At 35.7% G+C, this 12419-nt stretch overlaps 1 protein-coding gene across 2 annotated transcripts in view; it reads left to right on the plus strand.

Annotated features, from left to right (window-relative positions):
- Positions 1–12419, plus strand: part of Crag (DENN domain-containing protein Crag) — a 219850-nt gene that overhangs the window by 157929 nt on the left and 49502 nt on the right. For both annotated transcript variants that reach the window (XM_069848500.1, XM_069848499.1), the window contains exons 23-25: positions 1241–1384; positions 2910–3121; positions 8111–8177. In XM_069848500.1, the coding sequence (XP_069704601.1) occupies positions 1241–1384; positions 2910–3121; positions 8111–8177 (423 nt within the window). The remainder of the gene's footprint in view (positions 1–1240; positions 1385–2909; positions 3122–8110; positions 8178–12419) is intronic.

The raw sequence follows: 12419 nt of genomic DNA on the forward strand, positions 1-12419 counted from the left end.
AAATTTAAATTTTAAGAACCTTTAATAAAACATAAATAGGAAATTACAATATACAACACATCACAGTATAAAAATAGCTATTTATTGCAATGTGCAAAACATTGCAGTGTCATAGAACTGTACAATATTATTTTTTCCAAATGTCCTCCATTGTTTTTGCTTTATAACTTTTTCGGATACTAGAATGCAGAGCCTCCTCAATTACTCATTTTGTTGATGAAGTACATGGTAGTAATTATGAATTATTGTGGTTAACGCAAATTCCTTCAATTGCAGAATAGATTGCTTCTGAATATCATTTGTTTCTACGAGCTTATTTTTTCATTTATGTTTCTCCCCTGCCATTGACACTAACTAATTGAAGGATAACACAACCACAGTAAAGTTGTGGCATGATAGGTTTGTTATCAGTAAAGTACTAGTACCAAAGAATAAACATTGCATAAATATACCAACTTGAAGCAGTCCACTTTATTTTTCAGTTCTTCAAAGAGGACTAATTTTATTGAAAGTTTGTTCATGATCAGTTGCTGTAAGTTTCTCCCCCCCCCCCCCACCGCCCCTCCCGCAGTTGGGGTCCTTGTCTTTCATAGACCAATTTATCAACAGAGTTGTTGCCCAGTCTGTACGCCATAGTAGGAGAATGGTCTATGCCACACCTGCAATGAGATGAGATGGTGATGGAGGCTTGTAAGATCAATGTGTGCATTCATTTATTTTATATATATATGCATAATACTGTATCAGAAGAACAGGAAGTAATCAGGAAATACTTGACAAATGAATATGTTAACATAAAAGGATGGTGGATTGAAAAGCAGAAATGTAAAGGTCAACCATAGGTATGAATTGTAAAAGTGGCTGACAAATAAATATCAATATGCATAATACGTTACAGTTAACTCCAAAATAACCTTCAGATAATTTTTTCATATATATTGAGGACTAATTTGTTGAAAACTACAATTAGTACCACATTACAAAAAACGCGCGTGCACACACACACACACACACACACACACACACACACACACACACACTCTCTCTCTCCCTCTCCCCCCCCCCTCTCTCTCACACATAGATTTTGAAGAATCCATATTATTTATGCCCCTACTTTTTGTAATTTCCACGAATGTGTTTCTACACAAATATTTCAGCAAATGAAATCTGTAATTTCAGTAGGTATATTAAAAGTGCAGCAAATTATCCCATTGAGGTAACATTAACTTCTTGATTATAGTCCCAGCAGTCTGACCAGTAAAAATGAACTGCTTCGAGGAGGTTTGAGCACCTTGAAATCAGCTGGAAATTTGGTTGCTAAGAAATTTGACGAGATCAAGGAGGCCATTTCTGCCAACAGTACTCCTGTCAAAGCAAATCTTGGGTGAGTAGGCTATAGAGATTCACTCGAAGTTATTTTAATGCTGTGAAACTATCGACATAATTGAGTGCCTCTGAGGAATAAGGTTGAATCACTTGGGCAACATGTTACATCCAACCTTTTTCCACGAAGATACTCAGTTATGCCCTGGTCTGTAACAGCAAGTAAACTAATGCCAGTACATCACCAACTGCTGATGTTGTAATAGGCTGTCCAATTATTTATCTAAGTTACATTACTTTCTTTTTTTAAATTACATCTTAATACTTTTCAAAAGTTTAAGTTTTTAAAGTTTTATATTTTAATAATACAGTTTTTAAAGTTTTGTGTTTTAATAATGAGTATTACGAAGTCAACCTCAAGAAGAATGAATAAGTGTTGGTTATTATCTCGTAAGTTCAGAGTTAGGCTTTTGGGTAATCCATCCGCAATGTGCATCATCCAGAACTCTAATTCTGATCACTAATGATCTGATCTCTAATTCTGAATTCTAGTCATACAAACAAATACTTGTGTATGAAATATTTGTTTGTATAATTATGTCTGTATATTCCACATTACTCTAGTATGTATAATAATATTTGTTGACTTATGGACGCTATATGTATTATTTCATACCAAATTCTATGTTATTGTTATTCAGTTATGTTTTGTATTTACAGATATCATTTTTTTTTATGTATTTTGTATAATTAGGCGCTTTCTTTTATGATTGATGTAGACTTCTCATGTGTTTGTGTTGCTAGTTGTAACTGTCGTAAAATTAAGTTTATATTTCTCTTATTCATAACAACGCCAGAAACAAAAAATGTTAAAAATGTACGTATATTATATTATCTCAAGTTGATTGAAAACTTTAACCCTAATATACTCATGTAAAATACGGTTTTTATGTGGAAAATAAAAAAAAAATAAAAACAAACAAAAGAAACTGATCACAGTGTTCATAGTCACCGTGAAAGCCTAAAAACTCATATAAAGGTAAAGTTGCTTAAAAACAGGCCACAATGACCCATTGACAACAGTGACGTAGAGATATCCCTTCTTTCGTAACTTTCCATCATCACGAACTTATGTTGAGTACCTACTGCATTTTGACTAGAAAATTATAAATACATACAGTATTCCCTACCAGTGATAGTTCAGTGCTTCCAGCAACAGAAGTTGTCATGATTTTCATTCCGTTACTGGCATTAGAAACTCATGTGATATTATATAAAAACTATTTGTATTGTTCACAAAGTAGCCTCGAGTTAAGTCATAGAATTTCTGAATGAAGAGGAGCTGAGAGCAAAGTGAAAGATTTGGTTTGCTGATCTCCATCTTCAGCCATCTGTTGTCTGAGAAATTTTATCTGAAAAACTTTTGTTATTATTTCATATTCTTTTTAATCTATAGATATTTCTCGAGTCTTTTTGCTACTTTCCATTGAGTAGTATTTATATTGTCAGTTTTGTGGTCGTATTTGTACACAGAATGTAAGAGTTATTGTTATTATAAATAATTAATTTGATTTTTCTCTGGTAAGCCACACACGGGTGAGTGGAGAAGGAGAAAGTTTGTGTCATGAAGAGGATCCTGTGGAAGGAAGTGGTGGGCCGGAACGACGTGTGTCAAGTGAATTCTCACCTCTGGCTGTGCAACAGCATCTCGACTACTTTAGTAGCAACCTTTTAGACCTATTTGGGGAGGGAAGCCGGAAAGGAAGCTCCTCAAATCTTCAGCCCCTTGACGAATCAGGTATTATGTTCCAACAGCAATTCGATACAGCATTGTAGTTCGTAGCTAAGACATGCTTTCTTTGTTGTGCGTGATCCATAATATTATAATTATTCTTCGGATTTTAGGTTAAATGACTATTTTTTTTTTCTGTAGGGATAAACTAAACCTAGTTAAATATCTTCACATTGTATATAAAATATGAACATTTGAAAGCGGTTTTATGGGGCCTAAAATGCCTATTTTGCTCATTGAGACCTATTTAAGGTTTTAGAGTCTAAGATTGCGTATTTCTATTTTTCGTGTAGCAGTGAAAAAGAAAGTTTCGAATGTCATAGGGTGGGTTTGGTTCAAATATCCTGTAATAGCTTGGTTGTAGGAATGAAGAAATTCCTGGAAGGTGTCTGGTTCTGTTGAGCACTTGAGCAGACAGTAGGAATGTGACGAATCGAGGGGATGTGAGTAGTTTAATATCAAAGACGGACATCTGTCATTTCTATAGTTTTGATATAGAGGCAATTTTTTGTTTCACAGTGTTGTTTGTAATATTTTAACACAATTCATTTTTATAAATGTAGTGTTAGAGTTCGTATATGCAATTTAGATCCTGGCAACACCACTTTTTAAACAATTACTATGTGCAGTCCCCTTCTGTGAATTTGTTATCACTTTCCTAACTGTAGCAAAGCCAAGCTGCAATAACAAACAATAACATAACACTTCTAAAAATTGTTATATCATAAAATTCATGCATGATACCTACATTTAGGGCTATATGAATAAAAATTATCAACATGTTAGGTTAAGTCTACGATAGGTTTTAGTAGGCTAATATTTCGGTAATTCTCCAGAAAAGCTACATCAAAGAAGGCATAATTTTATTTTGTTTAATTCATTTCTGTGATATGTACATAGCGATGAACACGTGGTTTTAGTTTACAGCCACAAATACTTTCAACCAAAAATCCTTTGACACTTACATGTATATTCTAATGCACTGTTGTAGTCCCTCCCTCAAACTTGTTACTACTTACCAATATAACATGCGAGGTTCAGGACAAAGAGAAATGGTTAGTTTCTCAGTAGTGCGCCCTGGACCTCTCGAGTGTTATATCTGTAACAAATAGAGTGAATGGGATAGCTTTTCTGAAGAAACATCACATTTAATATTACTTAAATCAGTCATGAATAAATTATTCAGCCAGAGTCAGTGTTCTTAAGTTTTATAGAGTATCTGGTTATTATATAAAACTGAATTCTTTTTTTTAAGCACCATAATAGGCCGACATTCATGTAATATTTGCTGGAATATCAGGATTATTACAACAATATGACTTTTATTTTCTTCGGCCGATATGGCATGTAAATTGCGATCTGAACGGTTGTCAATTTAATAGCAAAAGAGAAAACCGGAAATTTACTTTTGTGCTGTTTGATTATTTGTCCGTCTAATTTGTAAATGTATTTAAGTTATCACCTACTGCAGTATTAAGGTACGGTCACACGTCGCTACTTTTGCAGCGCTACTTTTATACTGCAGCTGCAAAAGTTGCGTGTCGTGTTCACACGTAAGCCAAAAGTAGCGCGCTGCACGCTACTTTTCGTGCTGCGCAACCCGAGTGCTGCAAAAGTTGCAACTGGAGGTTGCGAGTCTGTTCACATGCAAGGCGCTACTTTTGCAGCCGCAGTCATGCTGCAGGTTTCCATCTCCGTGTTGACTTCTCAATATACATTTTGTGGTTATGTTCGCATTATTAAGAAACTCATGCGAAAGCTTCCTTATCTATTATTTGCTTTTCTGTCGTATCTAGTATTCAGAAATTGGCATTATTTTTACTATAAAGCTTTTAAAAATGCCTGTATACTTAAATGATAACCAACAGCATATTCACCTAATCAATGTTGGCAACCCTCCTGTTTGGAACTACGCTACGGAAAATTAAAAAAAAATGAATTATATCGTCACCAATCATGCTCAGACTGTGTTGTGTATTTAATAACTGTTACAAATAATTTATTTTCATCACATTTAACATTAAAATATATCCAAGCAATAAAAGTATCATTGGCACATTTGGGTGGTAACACTGGTTGCAACTGCAGCAAAAGTTTCAACAAAACCGATATCAAAACTGCTGCGGCTGCAACCCTGAGAACCCTGTTCACACGTCGCTACTTTTAAGTTGCGCGCAGCATGGAAAAGTAGCGGGCAGCAGGTTCGGCAGCCGCTACTTTTCGGGTTGCACCGTTGTTCACACGTCGCAGTACAAGAGTTGTGCAGTTGTTTTGTTCTGCAGCGCTGCAAAAGTAGCGACGTGTGATCGTATCTTTACAGTATCTTAAATGTATTTTGTCTGGCAATATGAAATTCACTGACTTGACTAAACAGTTGCTTCACGACACCTAGACCTAACCTAAACATTTGTTTTGTTTGACCACTTGAAATTATTAGTACAATCTCCGAAAACTGAATACCACTTTGAAATGTATGCTTAAGAATACTTACTCCTAATAATTTTGCTATTCTGGTTATTCCGTTCACAAAATTCCTTCTCCATTATCTTCTTTCTTCAACTCATTATACATGTGAACTACAGTTTTTTGAAGCGTACTCTAAATGGAACACATTTTCTTCCTTGGAGGAGTCACTGCCATGCTATTTCTTCTCTTTGACATCGTAATAAAAATCCAAACACAAAAGAAATTAATTAAAATGTGAAGTGGTATTTCTATCGACTACCCATGTGCATTATCACACCCAAGTATGTTATATTTATTTGCACTTACCTGACTATTCTTGAATTGTAACCACAATGCAACACACAAAATAACTATTATGTATTAATATTAATACTGATATTAATTAATTATTAATAAGTTCATATTTCACTAGCTTCCAGTAACCGACTTAGAAATCTAGTAGTATTTAATTTTCAAGAAAGCCACTTGACAGCGCTTGACTCAGCTACGAACATAATACCAACATAACAGTTACAAAATCACTAGCAATTGTAGCATTTGTCAGTACGGAAATTTGAAACTAAGTTTGCAAAAGAAAATGTAACCTTCAAACTAGAAAATCATCATAATCCACTAGCATATGTAATAATGGGGAAAAAATGGTTAGGTTTCACCCTTAAAGTATTAAGTAAGCTGACCTGGACAATACATCTATTATCAGGCAGCACATCTCACTTGACGATATGTGTCACAGGAAGAACAGTGGTTTGTATGCATCTGAAGTCTGATTAGTGTAATATGTAGCTAGTCGGTGATGTATGCATTGGAGGGGGAAAGGAACTGGCCATCCTACCCATTATCTCCTGGCCTAGTTGCCTCATAAGTGGTGTCTTCTTGGTATCACTTGTGAGGTTCAGACCTGTCTTAGGACAGTTGGCTAAACAACAGCAATGAAATTGTTATTTTGTACAGTTAAACTACACAGGTCTATACTATCTTTACTATTATATGACATATGAAACAGAAAATAGATCATTTTGGACTTAACACATTTTTCCCCTGTGGTGGTCTTCATATGCACACCCATTGCTTTGGTATCATTGGAAAATTTTTTTTTCGCTTATAAAAATGGTTGTCTTAAAAAAAAAAAAAAAAAAAAAAAGAAAAAGAAAAAGAAAAGGCAAAGTTTCACAATATCAAATTAGAGAAAAACTTTTTTATACTTTGCAATACTAATATGAATAATATGTTAATTGTAAATTCTTGGTAAATTAAGTAATTTAATTGTAATATGAGCACTTATGTATTAGCAGCCTTAGAGCAATGAAGCAAATTAATTCATTAAAAATTACGTACCAGTATTCATAATTTGACTTAAAAATATAAAAGTTTCTAACCACAATATTTTTCACGGTTTTTGTCACTGTATACTGTAATGCTTAATATTCACCGATTAATTGAATATTTTGTTTTTACTGTAGTTTGTGTGGATAGAAATACATTTTAGATGCCTAAATCTATGTTTTAGTGCCTATTTTGATCAATTCAGGGCCTATTTTAGGTGCCTAAAAGTAAATTTTTAAGTTCCTAAAAATCCGTTGTCTTGTTATAATATAATGAAGTGTGAAGGATATGCGTTCTCTTTCTCGAATGGCTCTAAAAGTCCTACCTCATAACCCCACGAAGTTAAATGCCCTATATGTAGGGTGATCCAGGAGGAGTCTGGATATTCTGGAAGGTGATATTATTGATTTAATGCAAAAAGGGACATATGTACATGAGTTTTATTCCTAATGGTCATTGAGATATTCTGATTATAATAGTAAATGAGCACCATGTGTAAGCAAGAATAGAACTGAAAGAAAATGAAGACTAAACTAATAGTCTTACAAAATAGTTTTATTGCAGAAGTAATATAGAAGGAAATGCGGTACATCTTATAACTGTTTTAAAAGATGAATGTGTATCACAATGTGACAGGTGCTCAGCGGAGGTCATCCTGATGTTCCTTGATTTGGATAACAGCATCTGTTATCCAACTGATCTTTTCATGACATATATAGTGAGGTTATAAACCTCACCCTTCATGCAATCCCATAAACCAAAATCTGAGAACGTGAGATCTGGTAGTTGTGGTAGCATGAAATGAGATTACCATGACTGTTATACTGGTTAGGAAATGTGTGAGTCATATGCTGGATGCTAATTTGATTACTAGATTAAGTTGACAGTTCGATTTATTTTTATTATCAGAGATTCGTGTGAAGAAGTATATACAACAATCCTGCATTAAATTTTTGTACTGTATCATGTGAGGAAAAAAGTGGAAATGTTTGCGAGAGAACAAAGAAATAAACAAAAATATTTAAAAAAATACAAGTAAATCATGTAGGCTATATTTACAAGTATTATTATTATAATGAGTTGCAAGTGATGGGGCAAAGTTAACAGCTTTTGCTGGGACAGAGCTTCTCAATTACCGTAGGTTCACTTAACTTCTTTCCTTATTATAATTTGATGACCTCTTTTGAATTCTTTTTTTTCTTGCAGGCTCAACAATCTGGTCTCAGTTACAACTTATTCCAGAACAGCTGTATCCCCGAGATGCTGCCATTAGGTAGAAATTTGATAGTAATAGTTGTAATATTAATACAGTAGAATCCCTCTTAACTGGCACCCATGGGACCAGGCAAGTTCCGGATGCGAGATTTTGCCGTATAATTGAATAAGTGTTTAAAAAAATTACCTCTTCGTATTTTATGGTGCCAACTTGAAACTGCAGTCATATGAAACTTACTTCTCAGTCATTTGACCATAACTAAATAACATAAAACTGTGGATTTTCTTTATTAAAACACATCACTTAACACAAAAATACACTAATTTTCGGTTCTAATATTCACTGAACATGAAATTCGTGTGAACTTCCTAATGTGGCAACACTGATGACCCAGACTGTTGGAATCCATCCATGTATTCTTTTGTGTCTGATAATGGACAAAGAGATTCTTTACGTTTTTGAAGCACTTTGTGTGTACCTGCAGCATTTCTGCATACCATAACAGTTACATGATCATTGTTTTGTTTGAAGCCCTTAGGCGAGGTTTCCATCACACATGCCAGTGTTGTTGTAGGAAGACACCTCCATAATAAACCAGTCTTATCGGCATTATATATTTGTTCCACACTAACATTACCTTCAGACACAATTTTCTGGAACTGATTAATAAACTGATCCATGGATACTTTGTCGGCACTCCGTTGTTCACTGGACACGTCTAGTTTTCTGATTCCATATCTCTCTCTGAATTGAATCTCATAAGCCACCCAACGAAAAATCCACACTCACCTTGGAGTTTCATTTTCTAGTGCAATTCCTTGGCCTTTTCTTGTAGCATCAGCCCAGAAATGCACATTCCCTCAGATCTTTTAATTGTGAACCATTTGTATAGAACACAAATAATTCTTCACAATGGGACAGATGTACAGTTTTCCAACTTTTCGTAACTTTCGTATACTCATTCTTACTTATGAATCACCGAAGTTGACTGCCTTGTTTCTTTATATCGTATAAAGTTGAACTTCCAACTTTATATTCATCCATTAATTTGGATCTGTTAACTGCTCTCTCTCTCTCTCTCTCTCTCTCTCTCTCTCTCTCTCTCTATTTTGTAATTCAAACTTTTGCTTCTTGCACTTAGCAGTAGTAGCCATGATACTATCACATGAATGAAACTTATACATGCTGTAGGAACAGAGAATTTGACACTTTCCTATTTAGACTCATCCAACACCCCCTCGAAATGGGCGAGTTCAAGAGGTAAATTTAAAGACATCGTCTCTGTGCATTATTTGTAAGACCCAAGTGGCAACTTATCGACGCTATCCGATTTACACCAGGGACATAACAGGGTTTGCTGTTTATGTGTTCATGCATAAACAATATGCGCCATGTGCGATCCACGAAAACCACTCACATCTTCGTCCGACTCTTTCCTTTCGAATTAATGACTTTTTTTTTTGCCCTAGCCAAAAGTGCCGTTGTTTTAGTATTGCCGTTCATTTGGGTGCCAGATACGAGGGATTTTACTGTAGTAGTAAATCATTCTATAAGATAGACTACTTCTTCCATCTTATTACATGTCCATTACTATAAACACATTACATGATACTCATAAAGATCTCTGGAGTTTCGAATCTCATGTATTAGATATTGCTGGGATGTTTTCACGTTATGTTTAACGCATATTCATTTGTTAGATGTTAGTTGGCAGTGCCATCTGCTACTGACAAGAATTGTAGGCAGATTATACAATGACTAGTTAGAAAATTTTTGTTATGACAGTCGAATATCAGATTCTTTTTATGCCATAAACAGAGATAAGTTGTCACATCGATGTCACAGATTTATTGGAAATTGTTTCGATGAGTACATTGAACACACGTCCCTGGCTTTCTCTGGCTCTTCTTTTCGGAGGAAGCAGAGAGGGGGGAATCGGCCAACTGTTTTGAATTGTTATGCATGTCCAAAATTGCATTTTCCTTAATCCAGTTTTCTTTGGGGAGTAGTGCATAATAAATGAAGACATGTTTCACTATTTTGTTAATCCAGCTTAAATCACGCAAAATAATTGTTTAAAAATAGTGCATTACTGCTTTTATAGTCTCTTATTTTTACACAAGTCCAGTTCTGCCCTCGAACCTGCTGTGCATACTATAACCCAGATGTCAAACAAGGTTGAGCATCATACTGGATTATTAGATTAGTTTTCACAGTGTGAGTAGTTGTTTCGTCACAATAATTATTAGGAACTGATTATAATAAATTTAACAACTTACAAGCTTTTATGATACTGTTCTAATGTTGGAATGTTTAACATTTGATGAACATGGACTAAGAACTCACCTACTGCAGCTAGTTAAAGGAAATACTATTTATTATACACCTGTAAGATTAGTTCTTAACTCTCCATTACTATTCATATTTTGCCTTACTTACTTACTTACTGGCTTTTAAGGAACCCGGAGGTTCATTGCCACCCTCTCTATCTCTATCCTGAGCAAGATTAATCCAGTCTCTACCATCATATCCCACCTCCCTCAAATCCATTTTAATATTATCTTCCCACCTACGTCTCGGCCTTCCCAAAGGTCTTTTTCCTTTGCTGTGGTCGTGCCGGAGAATCAGTCCCATTCCAAGGCTTGCTGTTAGATTTCGTAACAAGCTGTTTTTTACTGTGATGGGTATTCATATTTTGCCAGCAGTAAAAATTATGTTTGGGGTTAAGAGAGGTGAAGTTGCAGGAGAATGGAGAAAGTTACACAATGTGAACTTCATGCATTGTATTCTTCACTGAACATAATTAGGAACATTAAATTCATTCTTCTCCATATATTTATTTACTTTCTTTATTCATTCATTTGTTTGTTTATTTATAATCCATAACACACACTTCATTTTTTTCTTTCATACGAGGGTGGATCGGAAAGTAACACAGTAATTGTTTTCTGCGTTGATATTGAGGCTGGGATGTTGACATTTCACCGGGATATAGTTTGAAGTTTTCACTACAACACAATTTGTTTTGCATGTGCAGCTCTAGCGAGAGAAGTGTGAACTACGCAACGAAGATGGTGCGTATGTTACTGTCGTCAGCTTGTGAAGAGCAGCGAAGTGTCGTGCGATTTTTGTGGGCTAAAGAGCATAAACCGAGTGAAATTCATAGCGACATGTGTGGCATGTCCGGGAAAGACTGTATGGACCATAGCAGCATCTCCAGGTGGTGTGTATTCTTTGCAGACGGCCATGAGAACCTTTGTAATTTGCCACGTTCTGGGCAGCCAGTAATAGCTGCAACCCAACAGAATGTCACAGGCATTGAGGCAGCAGTTTTGAACGACTGGTGGATCCAACTGCGAACCTTATCTCAGCAATTCAACATTTCATACAGTGTGGTGTATGACATCGTGCTTGACACATTGAAATTTCATGAAGTTAATGCCCGCCGGGTGCCTAAGAACCTGACAGACGACCACAAGTGCCAGCGAATGATGACCTGCTTGGACCTCTTAAAGGCGTTATGCTTCAGAAGGGCATGACTTTCTGAAAGCAATTGTCACTGGTGATGAGTCCTGGGCGTACCACTACACGCCCGAAACAAAGCAGGCCTCTATGGAGTGTAAACATGCTGCTTCCCCAGTAAAGAAAAAATTCAAAGTGACGCAATCTGCTAAGAAAGTGCTGGTGACAGTGTTCTGGGATATGCATGGTGTTTTGTTGGTGGACTTTGCTAAACATGGGACCACTGTGAATACTGCAGCGTACATTCAAACGTTGGTGAAGTTGTGTCGTGCACTTCGTGACACGCCGTAACATTAATGCTGATGATGTCAAACTTCTTCATGACAATGCTCGCCCCATGTTGCGGCTTCTGTTCGTGAGAAAATCAACACATTTGGTTGGGAGGTGCTCCAGCAACCACCATACAGTCCAGACCTTGCACCGTCGGACTTCCATCTGTTTGGTTCTACGAAGAAATTCCTGGCCGGACATTGCTTTGCGACTGATGCAGAAGTGCAATCAACTGTCCACAGATGGCTATACTCCAATCACACAGACTTCTATGAACACAGTATACTGAAACTGGTACCACGATGGGAGAAATGTGTTGAGAAACTTGGCGCCTATGTAGAAAAGTAGCTAAAAGATGTGAGTTCATTTGTGTATTTTTTTTTTTGTTTACCTATTGAACGTTTTTTTTTTTTTTTTAAATTTGCGTTATTTTCCGATCGGCCCTTCTACATTATAGGCTAATTTTAAAATGCAAAGTATCCTTATTTATATTGTGTTATTTTAGAT

Source organism: Periplaneta americana, chromosome 15 (genome assembly GCF_040183065.1).
Source record: "Periplaneta americana isolate PAMFEO1 chromosome 15, P.americana_PAMFEO1_priV1, whole genome shotgun sequence".
NCBI lineage: Eukaryota > Metazoa > Arthropoda > Insecta > Blattodea > Blattidae > Periplaneta > Periplaneta americana.